Source organism: Anopheles stephensi, chromosome 3 (genome assembly GCF_013141755.1).
Source record: "Anopheles stephensi strain Indian chromosome 3, UCI_ANSTEP_V1.0, whole genome shotgun sequence".
Lineage (NCBI taxonomy): Eukaryota > Metazoa > Arthropoda > Insecta > Diptera > Culicidae > Anopheles > Anopheles stephensi.
In genome coordinates, this window is record NC_050203.1 from 2,892,251 (window position 1) to 2,912,899 (window position 20,649).

Below are 20,649 nucleotides of genomic sequence, written 5' to 3' on the forward strand. Positions count from 1 at the left end.
TGTGGCGCGGTGCAGTATGTTGTTATGTCTGGCGAGAAATTCTGCGTCGATTTTCTGATGAGTGCTGGCATGTTTTGGAATACGTATTATGGGTCCGTGATGCACATGATGTGTGGTTTGAAGTGGTAGATAAACAGAACCGATCGAAGAAATGTTGTCTGCGATCGCGTCGGAACGGTAATGATTGAAGCTCAACCCTTTTTGCATAGTCATAATTCTTTCATTTGCTTGATCATATTGAGCCGTCGGCCAAGAACAAATGGTTGCAAAAGAACCATCTCCCACTGCCTATATTTACTTGCCATTTGAACCTTACCCATTCCAGTGGTTCGATGTCGCGGTAAGCGATAATAATGACGGCAATGATGATGACTACAGCTACGTTCCCCACTCACTTCCCAGTGATCACCGGTTTGGGATCAAGCAAGAGAAGATCGAGGACGCGCGTTCGCCTCAGTACGGATGGCGGACAAATTTATAGCCACCAGGAAGGCAGTCTACGCGTGGGCGACTCGTGCGACGGGAGTTGAAACACGATTTCATCATAAGTTTCTCTCTGGCCATGTCGGCGAGGCGTTCACTGCATAGCGGTGGCTATTTGAAAGCGCCAGCATTTCGAGATGTCCGGGACATTACGGACAGCGATCGGAAGATTGGGCGGCGGGTCCTCGGGTGGAACTGGTAGCGGGTTGATTCAAGTTTTCGGTATATCATTACCGACTTGCCGACTGCCGACTAATAAAGTTGGAGCGAAATTTACCGGGTCGAACCGCACTCGAACCGCCGACTGGTTTAGTTTTGGGGAGGCTTTTTGGGGTCTTACGTCTAAATCGGAGTGACTGGTTGTAGATGGGCAGTTGGTAGTCGTCGTTCGGCAGTGGAAGACATCCACAGTGATAGTAAGGAATCCTGGTGATTTCCTTTTTTGAAGCATCTCCCTAACCTCGAGCTGACCCAGGTGGGGTCAGTTTATTGTGCGCTGTAGCTAACTATGTACCCGCAGACGGTCTTAACAACCGAGACTTACAACGTTTCTGCATTCCTGAGTGTGGATGTAAATTTCCCCAAACAATAGATCAAGCTGTGAGCGGTGGCTGGCAACTAGCGGTCGTGTTATTGGTGCTTTGCCCAGCTTCCCGTAGCTCTGTCGCATCGGATTTCTTACGCGTGTTTCGCTTTAAAAAGTTTCAGACTTGCCCACCCGCTGTTTACCACGCGCCTCAGACACACAGGACCCGAGCATTGGGAAGGAATTGGTGGAATAAAAGTTTAGCAAACAAACGGGCAAGACCTAGATTTTGTGGAACCCGCGTGGATCGCTCGGCTCGGTATGGAGTCCGGAGACGCCACGTAGCAGCCGCATGTTCTTATCCTCCCCAGGGAGGTGGCACCATGTTGGACCATTCCTTGAATGCGGTTTTTTCCCTCATTTTCTGGACTCCACGTTCGATGCCTGTGGCTGATAAGATCTTTCAGGCATCATGCGCGACGCATTGTCAGCAACGCACTGCACCGCCACGTCTAACACTTGGACCCTTTTCACTTTCGTCCCACTAAAAACGGGGTTGACATGTACCGGCGGATTAAGAGTCCCCGTATATGGAGTTAAGGGATTTACTTTAAAGCGCTTTAAAGGGCACTAAGCAAGAAGCTCTCACTCTCGAAGAATACGGCACGGTCAGGATTGACTGTTCAATTCCGTGAAAGAACTCACCGCTACGTGCGTGATGGAATTGTCCACTTAGGCTGGAGAACTACACCAGCAACAGTACTGCTAGACATAGTGGGGTAAGTTGCATGAGGTAGGAAAGATTTGTGATCTAAGAGCACTTCAGCTACGACGACGGTGGCTTAACGGGTTGTGAAACTAGTTAGAGAGATGTTTGCCTTTCATCTCCCTCTGCATGTCTCGATGCCACCAATGCGTAATCATTGGGAAGGAAGTGCATCTGGAGGTGGAACGGACGCAGATGGAAGCAGCCACGACAACATGCGTATGCTCTTTGCATAAGAGCTTTACGTTGCGTTGGGCCCCAATTGTTTACCAAGTATGGCGTCGAGGGCTGTCCCTGCTGCCTATATTACGGCCCTGCCAAGGTAACTAAAGCGTTTATTTGAACGTAAAATATTTGATCGAGAAATCGAAAACGAACTCTGGCTGGCTGGATCGAATGTGATAAATGGTGAAATAGAGGGATAAGTCGGCGAGGGCTTTCTTCAACTGCTTCCAGTCGCCATTGTGGACGTTGGGCGAGGAAATAATGCTCCCGCCACTGTATCAACTTACGCAGGCTGAACAAATGGACATAAATTTCGTGATTATCTATATTTATGGCAAAATACGCGTTGAGGTGGTGCTACTGCACTCACTAACTGTTTCGGAATTTATAGTACCAGTTCGTTATGGTCCTGAATTTAAACTAGCTCAGCTTATCGGAGGAAAGCTCCTAGTTTCGTTCGTCTACAAAGTACTGGAAGATCGTAAAAAGTAATAGCAGTTCTGCTTGTGGACGAGCTCGTTACTACTCTGTCCAGTTTTGTTTGAAGTCCACAATGTCGCTAGGCCTATCTTCTCCATTAAACAACTATTTTTCATACTCTTGTTCCTAAACACCTTCAGAATGTGGCAATAATCGTTAATTCCTACAGCGCTATCTGGAGGACAAAAAGTGTCTCACCTTCAAACATGACGCGGTTCCTTTGCATGCATTAAGTACGGCAAGATTTATGCGTTATAGTTCTGGGGACAAACTCCAGCGCTGCGATCTTCACGAAGACCGTGGCAAACGCTTTCACATCTGTTTTGGGGATGTGTTTGAATAGTTTTATGTAGAAAGCGTTCCGTTCCGAATAATCTTTTCGGCAAAATTTATGTGCCTATGTGTCCATGTAAGGAAGTCCTTCTTCAATATTTGAATTCGTGCGGATATGGATTTTGGGAAAACATTGTCGATAAAAAAACGACGACGTCGAGATATAAAGCTCGCTCTCTTTATGCCTCCAGGATGACTGATGTCTAGATCGCTTTCGCTTATCCCGATCCACCATTTGTGATCTAATAATGTGACTCAAATGAACCGGCAAGCTGTGCAAATGGCGCTCCTTCGCAGTCGTACCGCCGATCGTAAAGGTATCCATTTTTGGGCAGTAGTTGCCATTAATATCTGTCGCTTTAAAATAGGCCTCCTTTTGGGGTGCCTTTAGTTGATAAGCGAGATGAGGAAGATGAGAGGGACAAAAGCAACGCAATCTTTAGATGCAAATGAGAACGAAGAGAGCAAGCCGAGTGTGGGTTAAGGTTTTGGGGGGATATCACAATTTATGACACTCATTATCGTCTTTAATCGATCCTCACGCTACGATAGCTGCAGAAATTAGCGGCTGCGATGCAACGGGGATGGGTTTTAATCTTTTAACATCCTTGCGATAGATGCTTGTTCCTTTAAACATTAGGATTAGGTTAGATTTATGCGTCATCGGCTTAGAAGCTATGCCGTGTTTTGGCAAAAGTTTAGTGAATTGAAATAAAAAATAGAGCCAAATTTCGTAGGAATATTCAGCAAACGTGAAGGAATTTCAATGCCTCACCTTGAATCACACATCGGGAGATTCTTGGACTCGAACCCCTAAACGGCGGAACAGAAATCGAGCATTAATAATATTTGGTCCCTCGGAACTGCGGGAAGAACGGAGCTGGCCGATGAAACGATTAGCATGGAAGAAGCGACGATAGCACCAGTCCCCGTCGTATCAGCATCAGGAAAAGGTTACGCAACGCCGGCGTAAGGGTAGGAATTGCTGTTCGCGGAGGTGTAAACGCCATTAATATGGCACCGAAACATGAACGCCGGTGGTCTGCTTCTGACGGTAGGGGAGCTTAACCTTCTTTAAGCCGCGGGGTTCGTTTTTTTTTTGCTCCTTTCGACGGATTTTACGATAGTTTATGGACAAGTTTTGGCCGCTGAATGCTATTCGAATGCCTGAAATGGATAGGTCGGTGGGCTTTTGGGTTCGGTAATGGTTTGGCTGACTTGTACGGGAGTCAATATAAACGATCCTGTTTGATTAGATAACGATAGTCCAATGTCCAGTGAGTGTAGGTGAATGTTGGCTTATCTGTGATGCTCGCATGCGCTGACAAATTGTAGGCAAGTCGTTGATCGATGCTATGCTAATGTCTCGTCCCTTTTTTGGAGCCCATATTTGTGTGTCAGTTGGTCTCTTTAAGATGACATTAGACTCCTTAAACAGAAGTAGAATTGGGAGACACAAAGTCACCTTCCTGTAAAAAGCTGTCTTGCTTTATTCGTTAGCACAACCAATCCAATTTTGTTGCGTTTTTGAACTCCACACTGTACCAAGCAAGTTGTGCACCGTGTTGTGTTATTATTTAACGACAGTTTCTCGTTTATAGTCCACCGGGTGAAGTCGACCTTCGGTCAGTTTTCTGCATAATATCTTGCCATATGTAGAGCGCCATCGGCTATTACTTGCGTAATGAGTTAATGGCCTAACCGACGAGCTGTTAACTGTCAGTGCAGATTGTTAACTCCGGGCTGGTTTGTAGACTGGAAAAAAGCTAATAGTACAAAACAACTGAGAAAAGAATTTTATGAAAAATAAGAATATATTTTCATTGGAAGAATATCTTGGTAGGAATATCAGTAGATTCGATCGAGCCGCTTTTATTGCCACCAAGTCGTAAACAAATTAATTAACAAGGAATTACTAGATGACTCAAAGCCTTCCGTCATGGCAGCAAACTTTTCCTCCCCTATATTCCCAAGGTTTTGGCACGTTGTCGTTAATATGTCAAATTATTTTGTCGGCAACGGGCTGTGTGAATGGTTTTAAGCGCAGGAATTAATCGCTAAAACATGCAACATTCCCGCCCGGGATAGGCAACAGTGGAGTCAATTAAGCTACTTGATTTCCTACGCACAGCGTGTGTGTGGGGCCTATTCATCATTGGCAGAGTGTATGCGAAAACTTTGGCTTACTTTGTGCATGTTAATTTTGCCCAACTGGTCTAACACGGGTCGCCCACACAGCCGCGCAGTTTTGGGTCGCAGCCCTGTGCGAGTGGGAGTTGGCGTTAGGTTAGTTTTCTACATTTTAATTTGCTCACCATGTGCAACCGGTGTCCATGTTGCGAGAATTGGCGAGCAGCCCACCACCAACGCAACCGTCATAATTGGAGGACGGGGCCGGTCCACCCCACAACAGTGCATCGGTGAGCTGAGCTAAGCTGAGACGATTTCCAGACGCGGAAGATCAACTGCGCTTTGCGTCATGGAATGGTTCGACACTTAAAACCTCGATGTGCACGTCCAACGATTGCTCGATTTGTTTAGTTTTATTTTATTGATGCAGATTGAGCGATTGTGCACGCAGCAGCAGCAGGAGCAGCTGCAGCACAAACAGACGACGTTGGCGGTGTTGGCCTGCATTCCATCAAACACAGAGACGCCGTACTTTTGGCTGGCTGGTGGGCGTCTGTTGGAGGTCTTGGGAGTGGACAGAACGCAACGGTGAGTGATGCCTCATTGTCCACGAGCTCTGTTCGGATGTCGAGACACAGTCCAGGAGGAGGTAAAAGTCACTGCAAGAAGATGTCCATGATGGAGAAGGGAGACCTACAGTGATTGACCATCTTGAAGTTTCTCAGGGGACTCAACATTTGACTTCTTCAAATTTAAATATTTTGAATGAACATGTTTATGAAATATCAAACGGATTAATGTGTCTTATGTCAACTAGAATTTACCAACAATTGGACGCAACTCATTGATCATCAGAGGGCAAAAATGATCACTCACTGTACAGAGCCCAGCTGCAGCAGGCGACGTTCATCACCTTCTTTTGCCGTCTGTTTCCAAAGGAATGTCGGCAAGGGCGCCTACAAAACAAAGAACGTCCCCAACAGGCTGGACCTTGCGATGACTGTTACTCTCCACGACGTTCCGCTAAAGCAAATCTTGCGCCCTTTTCGCAAAACGGAACGAGAACATTGAAATGCTGTTGAATTAATCAGCACGACCGGCTTCGTGCACCGTTCGAGAACGTTTCTCCCGACAAAATGTGTTTGACTCACGTGCGACGAGCGTTGGGTCATCGCCGACCGTGGACAGCCACGGATGGTCGAATTGCATTTCTTGGCACAGTTGGCTCACGAATGGTTTGGTTTCGGAAAGCTCAACGGTCTCTCCCGTGGCATTGTGTATCGAGCGGATCAATCAGATCACCGCCGATCGTCAATGAGGCACGTTTCGATGACATTTGCATTCGCCACTGGAACTGCAGCTTTCAATTCCCGGGGGAAAAGTTTTGTTTTATGTGGCCGTCGTACGAATGGGAAAAGGGAAATATAATTTCAATTTCTTTTGCCATCACTCACTCACAAAGGAGTCAATCGCAACTTCCTGGATATTTGGATGCATTTTAAGCAATTAAAGAACTCAAACAGTCATCTGCCTTTTGGGGATTAGTTCCAGAACTTTGTTTCGAACGAATGAATGGATTTGGTTCAGCGTTGGACACCTTGTGCGCTGTTCGGAAGGAAGCAGCTGAGTCAACAGGTGCACTTCTTTGCCCGAGAAGAGTATGTAGGTTAGGAGGGTTGATTCTTTGCCGGGTGAATGATGTAAGCAAATTTGTGAATTTCTGCTTCTAATGATTGTGCCAACAGACAGGCGGGAGTGGTTCTTCTCTCTAAGCTTATTTCTCTTATTGCCGGAGAAGCTCGAATTGAACCATCGTGAAACCTACCACGTCTACAGTACCTGCCATGAATAAGGTAACATAATTAGGCCTTTTGTGATTCTTTTCATGCGCAAAGTGGTTGTACTACTTAGCCAAACAGCACAAATACACACTCCCTGCATTGATGTGCTGTCACCAGTTTCTAAGAGTTCGGCCGTCCTTGAAGAGATTATCTCGCAACACAATTAGCTGAAGATGAGCTCGCCCTACCATTGCGTCTTGACGTCTATTAGGGGAAAGTGTTTGAAACATCGTAAAAAATTAATCACCACACGCAGCTTTGACTGTCGGTTCGGATGGCGCGTTTCCATCATTTCTTTGGCTTTGGGAAGAAAAATACGGCACCACCACCAAGGAAGAGGGCGTGCGCTTCTTCGTCCAAAGATCGAAACTGGCTCGCGTGTCTTTGACGGATTGATTTATTGCGTTTCGGTGATAGATAGAAGAGGAGGAACAAAGTGAAGCCCAAGTCGGCGTTTAGTCTTTGGCGAAAGGGAAGCGATCATGATGCGACGGTGAAACCAATTGGATTGAGAGAGGAAAACCCAAGACAACGATGAAAAAAAAAGACGTGTTCAGCCACAGTCGGGCCTTTCGTAGGGAGAGCGATTCATTACCACTTCTTCTGGTGTTGTTCAGTTGTTGCAACGAAGCGCAAAAGCGGGATGACGGTAAAAGGTGTTTCTGTGGCGGCTGGCCGGCCGGCCTACGCACACACGCTGTTTCGTCGTTTGGTCATTCCGACATTCGGGCTTTCGGCGTCGGCTTACGGCGAATGAATGAAATCCGATATGTTACGTGAACCGCCGCTGCAGTTCGACGTGTGTCGAACTGTGCAAGCAAAAGGGTGAAGGGCGCGAAACATTATGCTGATGTCACTGCACGTGTGTGTGTGTGTAGTTTTAGTGTTATTGCACGGTGAATGTCGTTTCGGAGGAAAATTTATTTTCATTCACACTGCACCAATAAAATTGTGACCAATGTCGGAAGATAGATTTAAGGCAACAAATTTCATTTGGGTTTCAGTCTTCGATAACGGACAGCTGTCCAATAAATCTTCTACTGCAGTTAAATAGGTATAAACAAATTCTAGACCGATGACGGTATCTTGTGGTAACGCATACGTTACTGTATCGAATAACGCTTCTACGTTATGCTCGATCGTGACATGTAGTAATCAAATAGACGACAACAATACAACAAGAGAAAAAGCACATCCGTTCTTTATTGACCACCGGAATTTGAAGTACCGGAAGTAGGGTGTATTGTTTGAATGCGCACCCTCCCGTTTGGCCATCTCATTACCGTCTACCGTTTCTGTGGTGTGTCGTTTTTCTGCTTAACAAAGCACAATAATAATTTTCCCGTCTATGCACGGTTAGTTTGACCCGAATGGATAAAAAAAAAACGGAATGCTTCAGCAAAACGAGTTTCCAGTTCACTTCCTTAGTTCTGTGCCATCAATTTGGAAGATTCTTTCCGTTTAAATGATGACCCTACTGCGCGCGCTACGTTCGCCCAGACAAAACCGACATGTTCTAAGGCACGATGGCAAAGAATGGTGAAATGCATTGGACAAAAACTGTCCGATCTGTTGCTCGTCGTTGCGCCACAGCTGAGTTTTTGCGCCTTTTTTTGTCCCCTGTCGATCGCTTGTCACCCAGCCTGGGCCATCACTTTCGATGATGAAACCAACATAAAAAGGGCAGATCGTTTAGCCGTATCGTGTATCATGTGCCGCCGTTTCGGACACCAGCCCGATTTCCGATACGTTTTCAGGGTTTTCTGTTTTTTTTTTAGTTTTGTTCTGCGGTTCCCATCGTGGGACAATTCATTATTTTTGTGTCTGCTCTTTTTTTTGGCTTTCGGAATCGGATTATCGGACGGAAAAAACGGTTTCCTTTTTCCTGGACGGATTGCAACGATCGTATCGTTAGTGGTATGCGCTGCGTACGTACGATGACATGCTTTTTCCATGTCGAAGAACTCTAATTATTGTTAAAATAGTTTTTTTTCTTTTCGGGGCTCGTCTCGGCAGGAAACTTGTGGATGCTACACTTCCGCCGGTTCGTCGCTTGCGACCGATTGAAATCCTTTGTTTTTACTGCGGGGACGCTTGCGAGCGGATTGGTTGCCATGTTTTTGTTGTTTAGCTGTCACCTGTGCGTGTGTGTGCGCGTGTGTGTGGGACAGAAGATGCATCGTTTCTCGATTGTAATCTCCCAGCAAGGAAGAATAAAACGTGTTGAAGTGTCCCGAAGCTATCGAGAAGGATAAATATTTTAACCCATTTTATTGTGACGCATGTAACAACAATGATCGGTGGGAGCGTCATCGTGTGGTAACTCAATCGAGCCTGGCCTGTTGCCAATTTGCGGTATAAATTAACAGTAACTTATGGGTTAAAGTGCGCTTGAAGATTCGCCATGCTGCCGCTGCTGCTGCTGCTGGCGAAAAGTCCTCGAATCCGCTCTGGTGATCTTTCCCGCTCGATCGATCGATGGCTGTAAATTGTCCATTCGGATGGTTATTACGAAAAATTATGACTTCAAACTATCGATGCCACACACTCATCTCATGACGAAGCATCATTGCCCGTTGTGAGGCTAGCGTTCGCAGCCGGGAACTCGTCGAACAAGTTTGCCAGTTAAATGAAGTCTGAAGTGTGGTGCTTGTTGGGAGCGCGCAACCTCTGTGGGCAGGTATTTTACTGCGCGTTAGAGAGGTTCCTCCGCCGACCAGGTAATAAGCTACGCCGTCGCCAGAGGATTCATTTGCTTATTTTGCGTAGGCGCCCCAGTCGAACCGAGTGTTGTCGCGGGGACCAATGTCGACCCGCCAAAGGGGGCAACAGGTTAGGGTATTCTTTTTGGCCAGCCAAGCTCCATACGCTTTACGTGTGATTGTTGGTTTGATGGATCGAGCTGACAAACGATTGCTGATTGCGAATTCAATCTTGTACCAGCTTGTATTGTGTATGGTGTGGTGCGTTTGAGTCGTGCCTTTCTATACCATGCTCTTCATTAATCGACGCCTACGACCCACGCCCGTGTGTTCCTTTTTCGATTCTGGAGGGAGTGAGAGTTGAGATGTTCGATAAAATTGTTAGAATAAGCTGTCCTTAACAGGGCGACGGTTTAAATTCATTATAGCATACGTTTATATGCTGTTTACTTTTAGTATTTACATGCCACAATACCACACAGCCTCTTAAGCATGCTTCCACACGTGATTATTTCGTGCGGAGAAGCCCTCTTTAGCGTCCACCAAATAAGTCACTCAACAAGAAGCTCAAGCTTAAAGGTGTAAACTCCTCTTGTTTCACATGTGCCTGTTAGGGCATCTGCATTTCATTTGAAAGGTCTACCACCCACCGATACCTTCTCACATCACCAGGGACTTTCTTCCCAACCAGACACCAGGGAGCGCTTTGTTTGCCGAGTTCTTTCGCGTTCTGCTGTTTGTCGTGTATTTTCAAACGTTCGATTTACCTTTCCCGCGTCGTGCCGTTGTTTGCGTGTGCGATGCACACAATTTACACAGTGCACGTTGCAGCTACACGCTGGTGAGGGTCTCGGTCAGCCTCGGCTACCTGTAGTTGCACTAACGCCCTTGAAGGCGCGTTTTTCTCTTCTCTTTATCTCATTACATTGTAAGTCTCGGATTTGGCGTCATGCTCGCGATGCGGTGACCGCACAGAAGTACGTTCGAAAGGTGCGGAATTACATGTCTCCTTTATGAATTCTTTGTGATACGGCAAACCCTCACGGGGAGATTAGTTTGATTCATTAGTTCATCTCTAACGTGAATGCATTGTACTTGAGGACGATGCTTTGTGGGCCGGAGAACAACTTCCTTATGCTAATGGAATTAACACCCCAACAAAGCGATCAAACTGCTACGATGGCCCATCGTTATTGTTCCCTTTCGCTTCTCCCCTTGGGTCTGCCTCTCTGTTCCCCTCTCCGCGCACACAGTTTTCCAGACAGACGTCCGTGGGAGGTACAGCGGACATCCTCCGCTCTGTCGGAGTTCATAACGAGCCGATATAACATCAATTGTATGCAGCATCGCTGGTGAGGTAGGATCGTCTTCTTCACAACGGTGTCTCCCGCTGCTAGGGAACGTTTTCTGTGTAGGCTTCGAAGGCTCCGGGATCGCCCTTCCCGGGGGCGCCTAGTTGTCGTATCGGGCACAAAGCGCATCCCGCGTAAGTTCGGTTTCTTGCCCGAGGTTCAATTGTGTGAAGTGGTCCCGGGCAGCGGTTTGCCCTCGATTCATGAAAAGCCACCCGTTGTCACGTACACGGCGCAGGGTGCGTAGGAGTTGCGCTATACGCCCATTGCACACGGAATCGTACTATTGACATTGTCCAGGGCGATGGGGCTCCTTTCCAAAAACAGCGCGGTTGAAGAAGGAAAAAAGGAAAGTAAACGGGTGACAGCGAGAATTACAATTGCGCGCATGAAAGTGTAGCATAAACCTAAAAGCAGGGAAAAAGACCCAGGTGGCGTAGAAAGTTTTGTAGGGACCCGGCCGGATAGTGTTCGAGATCATGCCGAGCTCGTACGGAGGTTAACAAAATTTGCACCATTTGCGTGGGTCTTAATGGTGGGCGTAATAAATTGTTTGAGGAGAAAAGTGCACCAAAAGAGCTTATAAATTGAGCATTGTGGCTTATGATCTTATGCAGACCTCTTGGAGTTAGTAATACGATGTCTTCTGGGTAAACTTCAGGCGATAAATCCAGTTATAGACAGAACTCCGGTAGTCGCAATAAATGACGAATGTAACGACCTTATTAAGAATATTGAGCTTAGGAAAAACCGGAACTAACACTGGAACGCCCTGTGGATGTGTTGTTTTTTTTTAATTTTTTACCGAACGAGCATCTGCACAGCTGCACTTCTAACAGACGTTAATTATTTAGTCCGCTCAGTTTGTTTCCCACCCACTTGATGGAGCATTATCGGCAGGTCAGAGTGTAGAACAAACAAGGGTATGACACCGCGTTGCTAAGACCTCCCAGCAATTCCGGAACCTCTCAGGTCCCAGTTTGGGTGTGGGAAGGTAAACAGCAGAAGGCCCCCAGAAAGGTCTGAAAAGCTCGAGGTTTGTTGCTTGCACTGTACTGCACCATCTGCTGGAACCTGGGCGGAATATTTGTTCGAGCGTCACTATGATCTGGCTGGGACTTGCAGCCAGGTCAACACGGAGGTTTCGCTCCAAGAAACGTCGGTATTATGTGCAAGCTAAGAGTTGATCAAATAGTGGTTGGAAAATGACTCCGTTTTGGCCCTCGTGTGCCTAGGCGGACAGTAGAAGACAGGTAAACAAGACGAAAAAAGCATTTTTAAAAATTCGTTCCAAGAAACCAAATGCTGGTGACATTTCTTTCTCTCTCTCTCTCTGGATGAAGTAGGGCTAGGATGTAATGTCCCATTACACGTGGGGCCACCGTCAGCAATCGACATCTGCAGTATGTATGTACTTAGCACACTGGAAAGAGCTGGTGGAAAGATAAATACAATCACGATCCGGAAGAAGGAGGGCTCAACCAAGAAGTCTTTTCAAAAATTCCGTTCACCCGGTGGTCATTAATCGATAAACGCTGTGTCGTGCTCATAAATATTCATCCCTTGGCAAGTGGGAAGAGTGGTAGAGACAGATTGGCAGGCAGTTTTTTGTTGTTATTCTTCCTTTCGTTGCTGTAAATCCTTCTTGTGGGACAGAAATGAGCGACGCAAAGGAAAACGATCGTTACGGATTTGTCAAAAAACTGGTTCAGGAACTGTTTCTTCGATGTCATTGGAGATTTTTTTTTGTTTGGTGCGAAGGGGAAGGCTTACTCTTGGCGTGTGCTGTTGCTGCAGGCGTCAAGCTACTTGAAAGTTTGTGTGAGAAGGTGGGATCTGTCGCCTAAGCTGTCTAAGTTTAATATTCTGGAAGCGTGCAACTGTGGCTAAGGCGCTTCGTGGTCTAGTTCGGGGTCTAGTGATAGATATTTGTGAGCTTATTTTTTCCATTCCATAGAGATCTGTAATATTTCAACATGATCAACGATTAATTTTTTAGTTGGACATACTTTTGATATTCTGTGGTGATAGCTTTATGAAAGATCAAGTGAAATTTTAATTCAAATTCCACTTTTACGATTCAAAATGACCGATCCTATGAGTCTGCTGTGGTAGTCGAAAAAGGGCCCCGAGTACATAAAAATATTCAACTACGTGAGGTGCCACCTCACTACTCGCGGTGAAGCATAATGTTGCGTGTATGTGTTCCTTTGTGCAGGTCAGACCCAATGTCAGAACGTTAGCTCATGCATACGAAATGAACCTCCGGCGGTTATTCTGCGACTTCGTGCTTTAGTGCCGTTTTTTGGGATTGTTCTTTCGAAAAGGTTATGCAGGTGACGTATGTATGTGTGTTTTTTTGGTGTGTCTGAGGGTAAAAGAGAGAAAGACAACAAGGAAACAGACACAATATTCATCCGGATCGTCGGAAGTCATTCGCAGTACGGCTGGCTCGGCGCTTGTTCGGTCGTTGATGTCATTCGTTGTTTTTTTTTTGGGTTCTGCTTGTAGACTTCCAGATGCCCTTAAGAGAGGTTGAAGCGTTACATACTCTGACCACTTTTGGTGAGAAATAAAGATCGTCGAATTCAATTGTTCTCGCCATAGTCACCTCCGATGGCATTAATCGATTACATCACGCAAGCTTCTAAAATGGTTCGAATTTAATTGCCTCTTCCTCTTTCTCCGGTAATTATGCAAGTATGTTTTTGTTTTAACACTTGTCATTGCACGTTCATCGCACTAAAAAAAGCTGGCCTCCCTTTCCTGGAGCGAACGGCTTGTGGATACTAAGGTTCTGTTATATTGCTAAAAGCTCAACAAACGATCGCTGTTGCTAGAGCACGTAGAACAACGAATTTTATTGTACAGACTGACGACGCTTTCAGTGTGGGATGGCGCCAACTGGACCACGATGCTTATATCCGGTAGCTTGCTAATGAGTCAACAAAGCGGGCATCATGGACCTGCGAGCCAATCCTCCTGGTCTTATTATTGCATACTCATTTTGGCGCTGGTGTGAATGAAATCACTCATTTGTAGCCGGAAACGCCTGTTCGATGATGAGGTCATAAAATAGTTTTATCGTTGTTGGTAGAAGTGGAATAATAATTTCAATAGCTTTCTACCGTCATGAAATAGGGGTTCGAAGAGTGGTTGGAAATAGAGTAGTTTCGAATAAAAAACTCCACTAATAATTAGTGGATGTAAAACTTTCTCATGTTAGGCTCAGGTTAAGGCAACACATGATAACACGATTTAGAACACGTTCCACGCATCCATCCACACCATATCCGGTGTCGGTCCCGGAAACACGATAAGAGCTCAAGTTTCTTTGCGTAATTCAAATAACGGTGGTATGTTGTTTGAAATGTTGGGAGTGTAGTTTCTGCTCGCCTGAGCCGTTCAGGATTGTCCGCCATTCTAGCACCACGACCACATCATCGTCCAGCACCGCCCTGCTGTCCCCAGAGTTACCTTTATCCGCCGGATGTTTGTCCACCAACCTTGGGCAATGGCAATGGTTAAGAACGTAATAAGAATGATGTCTAAGCCCTGAGTGCGTGTGTGTTGTGTCCCTAGCTGGTCGGCGTCACAGCTGAGTTTGCTGGTTTATTATTTGGTCCGCTGGTCGGACGGTCGCGTTGGTTGCTTGGTGGATGGCTATGTTTGTTGTGACCAAATCCCGTAGCAAAAATGCCACGCCAGTCTGTATGTGCAGTCGCGCGCTGTGGTGATTCTTTGAAAAGCCTAGCAGTTTGGAGTTTGCACAAGATAAGGTCCTAACCGGCAAACAAAGCACAGTGTCTCTAAAGCAAAGCTTCTCAAATCATATCATCAAGTTTTATAGTTCCTTAAGTATCATCTGATCTACAGTCAGCATTTGATAAAAAAAAGATCAAGTTTAATAAAACTTTAAGTTCTTCTTCCTTTCAATCTTCTCCACCGGCATGTGAGAGACACGTCACCGAGTGACTAATTTTAAATGTCGTGATGTAGAATAAAAAAGCAGTTCAACCGACCAACTCGAGATCTGTAGCGCTATTCACCTCCAGGAGACAAATGACATTTGTTTTGACATCTTTCTTTTAGCCGTGGTCGTGATCGTGAGCAGCTTCTTGAGCTGCGATTTTATGCGAACGGCTCTCGAACGGTAGCGGTAGCGGTTGTTCGAACAATTGGCCCCTCGGTGGGTTGTCTCGCGACTCTGAATGGTTTTCGCAACCGGCAATAATCTGGGACCACCACGAGGGACTCGGGACGTTCTCAGGCCAGTGGGAAACAAATGTGGACTGGCTGAAGGTGAAGCAGAAGAAGAGTATGGGACGAAGGAGGTTAGGTGGGTGATCGAAGGAAACGTGATCGTGCCGATCGGCAGTTTTACAACCCGTCCGGGTGTTCCTGTCATACGCGGAGTGTGGCTAGGGTGTTGCCTTCTAAATCAGATCAACATGGAAAGCTCCACCAGAGGAAAAGTAGGATACAGAGGGTATAGATGTAGAAGTGCCAAGATTCCAGCAAGAGAGTTTTACCTCAACATAAATAGGATTAAGCAAGAGTGATAGACAATTTTTATATCTTTTATAGGTCATTGGAGACTTGTGATAGGCAAGATGGCCCGTCACATAGAGTTGTTGATAAATACAGTGTAGTTTAGTAGAGGAGTCTTATCGGCTTTGAATGCTTTATGTCACTATAATTTAGCATACAAATTCTAATACTTGCTCTAAACCTATTATACTAACTTCTTCTTTTATTTTATTCTTCTTTCAGGTAAAAGATGTTACGAACGATTCATCTCCGCTTCTTTACCTTCCGTTACAAAACAGCCAACAAGTATCCGTAAGATGCACTTACTTTCATTGATCGCTCAAAAACCACACATTGTACGGACATCGTTTACCTTTAACCGAAACCTGACCGTGCTCATCGCAAATGTATTCATATGTATTCAAATGAATTCACATTACCGTTTTACGATGCCCGCAGCTCTCTTAGGTTAGGCGGAGTTCCTGTGCACATCCTCGAATGCTCCCAAAACTCCCGGTCTTAGTTTAAAGGCCTGCCCGGTTGTTACCAATTCGGATACGATTTATTTCCCCTTTTCGGCCGGCCAGTCGAGGCACGATGACGTTTTACGACTTGTTAGGTCGCATGGTGAAAAATTTGCATGCCGACTGTCTCGAACCGCCCGTTTAATTGTCGTCGTACGGTCGCATAGTGCTGTTTGCTCACGGGGAAAAGACAAATTTCGCAGGTCCAGTCCGAGAAGAAGGACCACCGGCTACGAAACGCGCCGATCACGGATGGACTAGATTTGGCCATTTCTGGTTGGTGTAAGCAACCGGCAGAAGATCAATAGCTTGTAGCGCAAATAGTTCACCGGTGGTTTGTGTCGTAAAGCTATAAAACTGTGGTACGACAGGGGGAAAGCACAAATTATGTCCAATATTAATCAACCGGAATCGGCCGTATTAATGAGCGAGACGGGGTGGGTGCCGCCGGTTGGTGGTTCTTTATGGGATTTTAATGAGCTTAATAGTTCCGTCATCGGTCAGTGTTAATTATTTTTAAATCATATCAAACGACTCGCGAGAAACTATGAAGATCTCCTGCAGATTTTCGAAAACTATTTCCTGAGTCTTGTTTTCCAATTTATTGATTAAGGATGATTAAAAGTATGCTTTCTTCAGATGCGCTTTAAATGGGTCCTTTGTGAAGTACTGTTGCTGCATATGCTTGAAGAAGGGGGCTACCGCTTGGGCTGGAGGAAATCGCTTGCTAGAACTCGTCCTGAATCTTAACCAATTGCACCACAGTTTGTAATGTCCGGAAGATCTTTGCCCTTGCACTTCTTCTGCCACATAACCCACTCGTTGAATCCTTTCGACTGTTGGATCATTACGGAGCATTTAATTGCGTTGGTCACATTGTCCGTAACTAGATCTGCAATGCACGAAGAGTAAGACACACGGTGAGGATCAGTGTGGGTGGAGTAGAGAAGGAGGTTGCGTTCGTTCAAGACTACCTTCACATTTCATGTTACATTTGCCTCCCTTGTAGCCCACGCGGCACCACTCCTTGCTGTTGATCTGAAAGATGCCGTAGTTGGCGGTTTGGTTGGGCAGCGTCGTCGTTTTGGACGTATCCAGCCCACTGACGGCCATCGCCAAACAGACCCAGTGTCCCTGGTACGTTCGGCTAATCCCGTTTGCGGTCAGTTGCTTAGCGAGCTCACATTTCGTGTAGATCTTGCCATCAATCACTGCTGGCAGGCTGATGAGGAATAGACTAACAACAATAGCCCACGGGAGTTGCTTGGTAGCCATCGTAGACCGCTTTCTGGAACGAGATGCAAATTAGAACGATGGTAGCGATCACGATAAAGAATTCTGCTCGCAAAGTTCTACACGAGGAAGCCTAAGCAGTTGGCGGCGAAACGAACCAAAAATTCTATCCACCAGTCTCGCAGCAAACGAAAACAAACGGAAAGAAACGGAAAGCACACACAGTGTGACATCACAAGCGAGTTGTTTGTTGCTGCATCGTTGGGTTAAAAACAAAGCTTTAAACACCGTGCCGTAGCCGGCTTCGCGGAGACCTTCACGAACAGGTCTGCCGAACAGCTGTGTTGACTTAACCTTTTCCGGGGTTTTGTTCGGCGGCGTATTGCGGGTGTCTCGGACCACGCAATCACGGTAAAATTTCAGAAAATGTTTTGGATCAAATTTCTAAATTAACCTTAATGTACGCCGTGTCACTGATTCAGTACTGATGATGGTGGAACATATCTATTAGAAGTGTGAGATCCTACCGCTACTATCTGTTTCCTTAGATAAGACAATATCGCGCGTTTGCATACGACACTTCGTTCACCGAAAAGTACAAACACTCACTTCAGTCACAGGCAAATCTGGACACTGGTCCCCGATTCTCGTTGCGCTCGTTTTGTGGACGTTTCGGCCAACTGGAGGGTACGCAGCGATGCGTGATTTCCGGTTTGTCACTAAGTACGGCCGAAGCTGCTTACGCCGACCGTGCTGCGCAGACACGCGTTTTATAGTTAGGCACGCACACACTGCGCGCCAACACTTGACAGGGCCCGGTTCGATCCGGCAGTGGCTTTCGAGTGGATCCACACCGGTAGAGGGTGTTTGAACAATCTGGATGGGTTTTTCGGGTGGGAGCAGCGCGATGTGGAACAACGTCAGACTCTAGCGCTGGAGCGCTGGAACACACAGCAGCTGGAAGGGTGGCTGCGTTTCGAGCCTGTAACATCCCCTTACAGTTACGGTGGTAGTGGTTACGGCACTGTGAATCTTCACTATCATTTTCAATCCACCCAGAGAAACGAGCGTGTAGCGACGGTTGGCTACATTCGAAGAAATGGTGTCAGTTCTGAGAAGGTTGTCCGCGTGAAATGTTGTTATGCATATCATTTCCTATGAATGTGGACTGTAAATACCACATCTATTGATTAGATAATTTATTTTCCTGGTGAATATAACATACATAAAAGTGCAACACAAACATTGCCAATGTAAACGCTCATCTCCACATTACAAGGTAGCGTGCGGTGTTGGGGGTTAATTTTATGAAGCTGATCAACTACATACAATGGAGTGCCGAGAAATGGGAAAGGTAATTTGTTTGTCTGTCTGTGTGTGTGTGTACTAAAATAGTACACATACCAGTCCATAAATGAATGCATCGGTTTATTTTAACATTCAATTCCAGTACTGACCCTTGATACTGTTTGTATTTGTTTCTTGAATTTAATGTCCGGGAAAATCCGCACGATCTAGTGCGCGATCAAGCGACTGTGGATTGTGTGAAAGAGCGAGAAAGAGAGCGTGTGATGAAATGTAAACAATAACAAATTAATCGTTCAAACGATGCTGCAATATCTGCTGGTCCAGTGTGCATCGAGAAGTCTGTATAGTTGTAGAAATAGCGTCTCTCTCGCTGTGATCGCCGATTGGTGCCAGCTTGGTAATTATGGGAGCAAAGTGTCGATTCTAGGGAGTCTAGCCGATGCATTGGGTCTAATTGCTCACCACGACAGACCTGAGGTACAAGTGGTTTTCAATGTTTTATTTTGATGCCGAGTGTGAGGTTGTGATATCAAACAATGTCTGATATGTAACGTTATCGGTGGTGCTGTACGCCTCGTTGTCATCTCGTTTTCCGCCGTTATCTGACACGTGAATGGGCCAACGTGCAGGGTTAGAAAAATGCACTGTTACGAAGCAACAAAAGTCAAATATTTTATTTGGAACATTTTTCCTGTCTACATTGTCTAATGTCTACTAACAATGTAGTGTGGCGACGGGGCCTAAGTCCAGCATGATGACAAATCGGGTAGAGTCTTCTGCTTGCACCGGTTTACCCAGCCCTTCCACGCACCGAAACCGCCATCACTGTAGATCTGCTTGGCACACTCAATGTCGTCGTTAAGATCATCGGTCAGGAAGTCTAGTCGATCCCGGCGCGAAGGAACAACCATGGAAAGCGTGCGTAGAAAATTAATAGTCAGATTCAAAGGACAACTGATCACTAAATCAAACTAGAAATGCACCGGAAGTGGCGTTCGCGGGTTTTCTGTCTTGATTTGCAAGGCTAATAAGTACACGATGAGCGTTAAATCTTTCCACAAAAACGTTACTTCACACTTTCTGTTCCAAATATTTTCTATCTAATTTGCTGTTAACACGAGCCTTTTTTTTAAATTCCAACGATCAGTGTGCGATTTCCTTAGTCGCGGTTGTATCCGCCTGTAACGAGCTGCTAATGAGCTAGCCAGCATGCGAATATCTTGCCATCGAAGATTTATTGCGTTCGCACCGTAGGAACACGACACAGTCGGTACTCTAACTCTCACCTTCACACTTTTTATTGCAACGACCACCTTTGCGTCCTTCTCGGCACCAGGTTTTGCTGTTAATCTGCACCATTAAGATATAACGCAGTGAATTAATGTTCCATTCCGATCGAATCGTAGCTCCGGAACAACCCTTGTTCACATACCTGGAAGATACCGTAGCTGGCGGACTCGTTGTCCAGTGTGGTTACTTTGCTAGTGTCACCGCCACTCTCGGCCATTGCCAGGCACACCCCTTTGCCGAGAAGAAAACGATTAGGTGCGCTTGCTGTTGTCCCCGTACCGTCACGCACTCTTACTTACAGTTGGAGATTAGTGATCGTGAAGAAATCTTCTGCTTGTCCAGCATTCTAGCCAGAGGACATTTTTCAAACACCTTGCCCTCGCTCAAACTGTGCAGTGTAAACAACGCTAAAATTACGCCAACGGTAGACGCCGCTCGGAAGTTCTGACGTTTTGCACTCATCGTGCGATTACGGATCCGCTAACCGAGATCACACCGTGTTCGGACCGAGACACTCAGACACAAACTGATTGCCCTCGTCAGCAAACAGCCCCGGTCTGAGTCGTTCCCGGCCCCCGGAGATCGTTAGAATTCACGCGCTCCCAAGATCACGAAGCGGGAATTAGAGCCGTCGCCTCGGGCGTTAAGGTTTGTTATGAAACATTTGATGGACGGCTAATGGACTAATCGGCTGAGAGATCAAAGTGCATCGGTAGTACAACCGTGTTGTTAAACAAAAAAAAAGCCCCAGAAGAAGGCATCGAAGACTCGGAGAAGCTTGGTGTAGACGTTAATTTATTAGAATGAGCTGATCATTTGGTGTTTGACGGTGGTGTGTGGCTAACGTAACCGGTGAGGAGCATTTAGATTTGCTGGGAAATACCAGTAGTTAGAAAACATTTCAAAATTAACCAGAGTGATATTGA

At 46.1% G+C, this 20,649-nt stretch overlaps 3 protein-coding genes across 10 annotated transcripts in view; 1 reads left to right on the forward strand and 2 right to left on the reverse strand.

Annotated features, from left to right (window-relative positions):
- Positions 1–20,649, forward strand: part of LOC118511244 — a 29,873-nt gene that overhangs the window by 5,964 nt on the left and 3,260 nt on the right. Inside the window, exon 1 of one of the 6 annotated variants that reach the window (XM_036054088.1) lies at positions 18,811–18,830. The exons of 1 other annotated variant lie outside the window; for it this stretch is intronic. The gene's annotated coding sequence lies outside the window, so the exon portion shown is untranslated. Of the gene's footprint in view, positions 1–18,810; positions 18,831–20,489; positions 20,640–20,649 lie in introns of those variants that run through there. 4 more of the 6 variants (XM_036054085.1, XM_036054086.1, XM_036054087.1 and 1 more) reach the window with 4 other exon arrangements.
- LOC118511246 (lysozyme c-1-like) lies at positions 16,437–18,146 on the reverse strand. Of its 3 annotated transcripts, none has more exons than XM_036054092.1 (3): positions 17,735–18,146; positions 16,867–17,180; positions 16,437–16,784 (listed from the first exon to the last, which is right to left on the reverse strand). In XM_036054092.1, exons 2-3 carry the CDS (start codon positions 17,165–17,167, stop codon positions 16,639–16,641), a joined length of 447 nt encoding a protein of 148 aa, XP_035909985.1. In that variant the 5' UTR covers positions 17,168–17,180; positions 17,735–18,146; the 3' UTR covers positions 16,437–16,638. The 3 variants fall into 3 exon arrangements, with proteins under 3 accessions (XP_035909985.1, XP_035909986.1, XP_035909987.1); XM_036054093.1 differs by having other exon boundaries at positions 17,653–18,050; XM_036054094.1 differs by having other exon boundaries at positions 17,284–18,050.
- On the reverse strand, positions 19,080–20,595 carry LOC118511247 (lysozyme-like). Its single transcript, XM_036054095.1, has 4 exons — positions 20,023–20,595; positions 19,866–19,954; positions 19,720–19,783; positions 19,080–19,313 (listed from the first exon to the last, which is right to left on the reverse strand). The coding sequence occupies exons 1-4, from the start codon at positions 20,183–20,185 to the stop codon at positions 19,174–19,176; spliced, it is 456 nt and encodes a 151-aa protein (XP_035909988.1). The 5' UTR covers positions 20,186–20,595; the 3' UTR covers positions 19,080–19,173.

Coding starts and splice junctions, on each gene's coding strand:
- LOC118511247 (XM_036054095.1), bottom strand. CDS start 20,185: ATGAGTGCAAAACGTCAGAACTTCCGAGCGGCGTCTACCGTTGGCGTA. Junction 19,955..20,022: donor ACGATCACTAATCTCCAACT/GTAAGTAAGAGT, acceptor TTCTCGGCAAAG/GGGTGTGCCTGGCAATGGCC. Junction 19,314..19,719: donor TTGCAATAAAAAGTGTGAAG/GTGAGAGTTAGA, acceptor GGGATCGACTAG/ACTTCCTGACCGATGATCTT.
- LOC118511246 (XM_036054092.1), bottom strand. CDS start 17,167: ATGGCTACCAAGCAACTCCCGTGGGCTATTGTTGTTAGTCTATTCCTC. Junction 16,785..16,866: donor ATGTAACATGAAATGTGAAG/GTAGTCTTGAAC, acceptor CGTGCATTGCAG/ATCTAGTTACGGACAATGTG.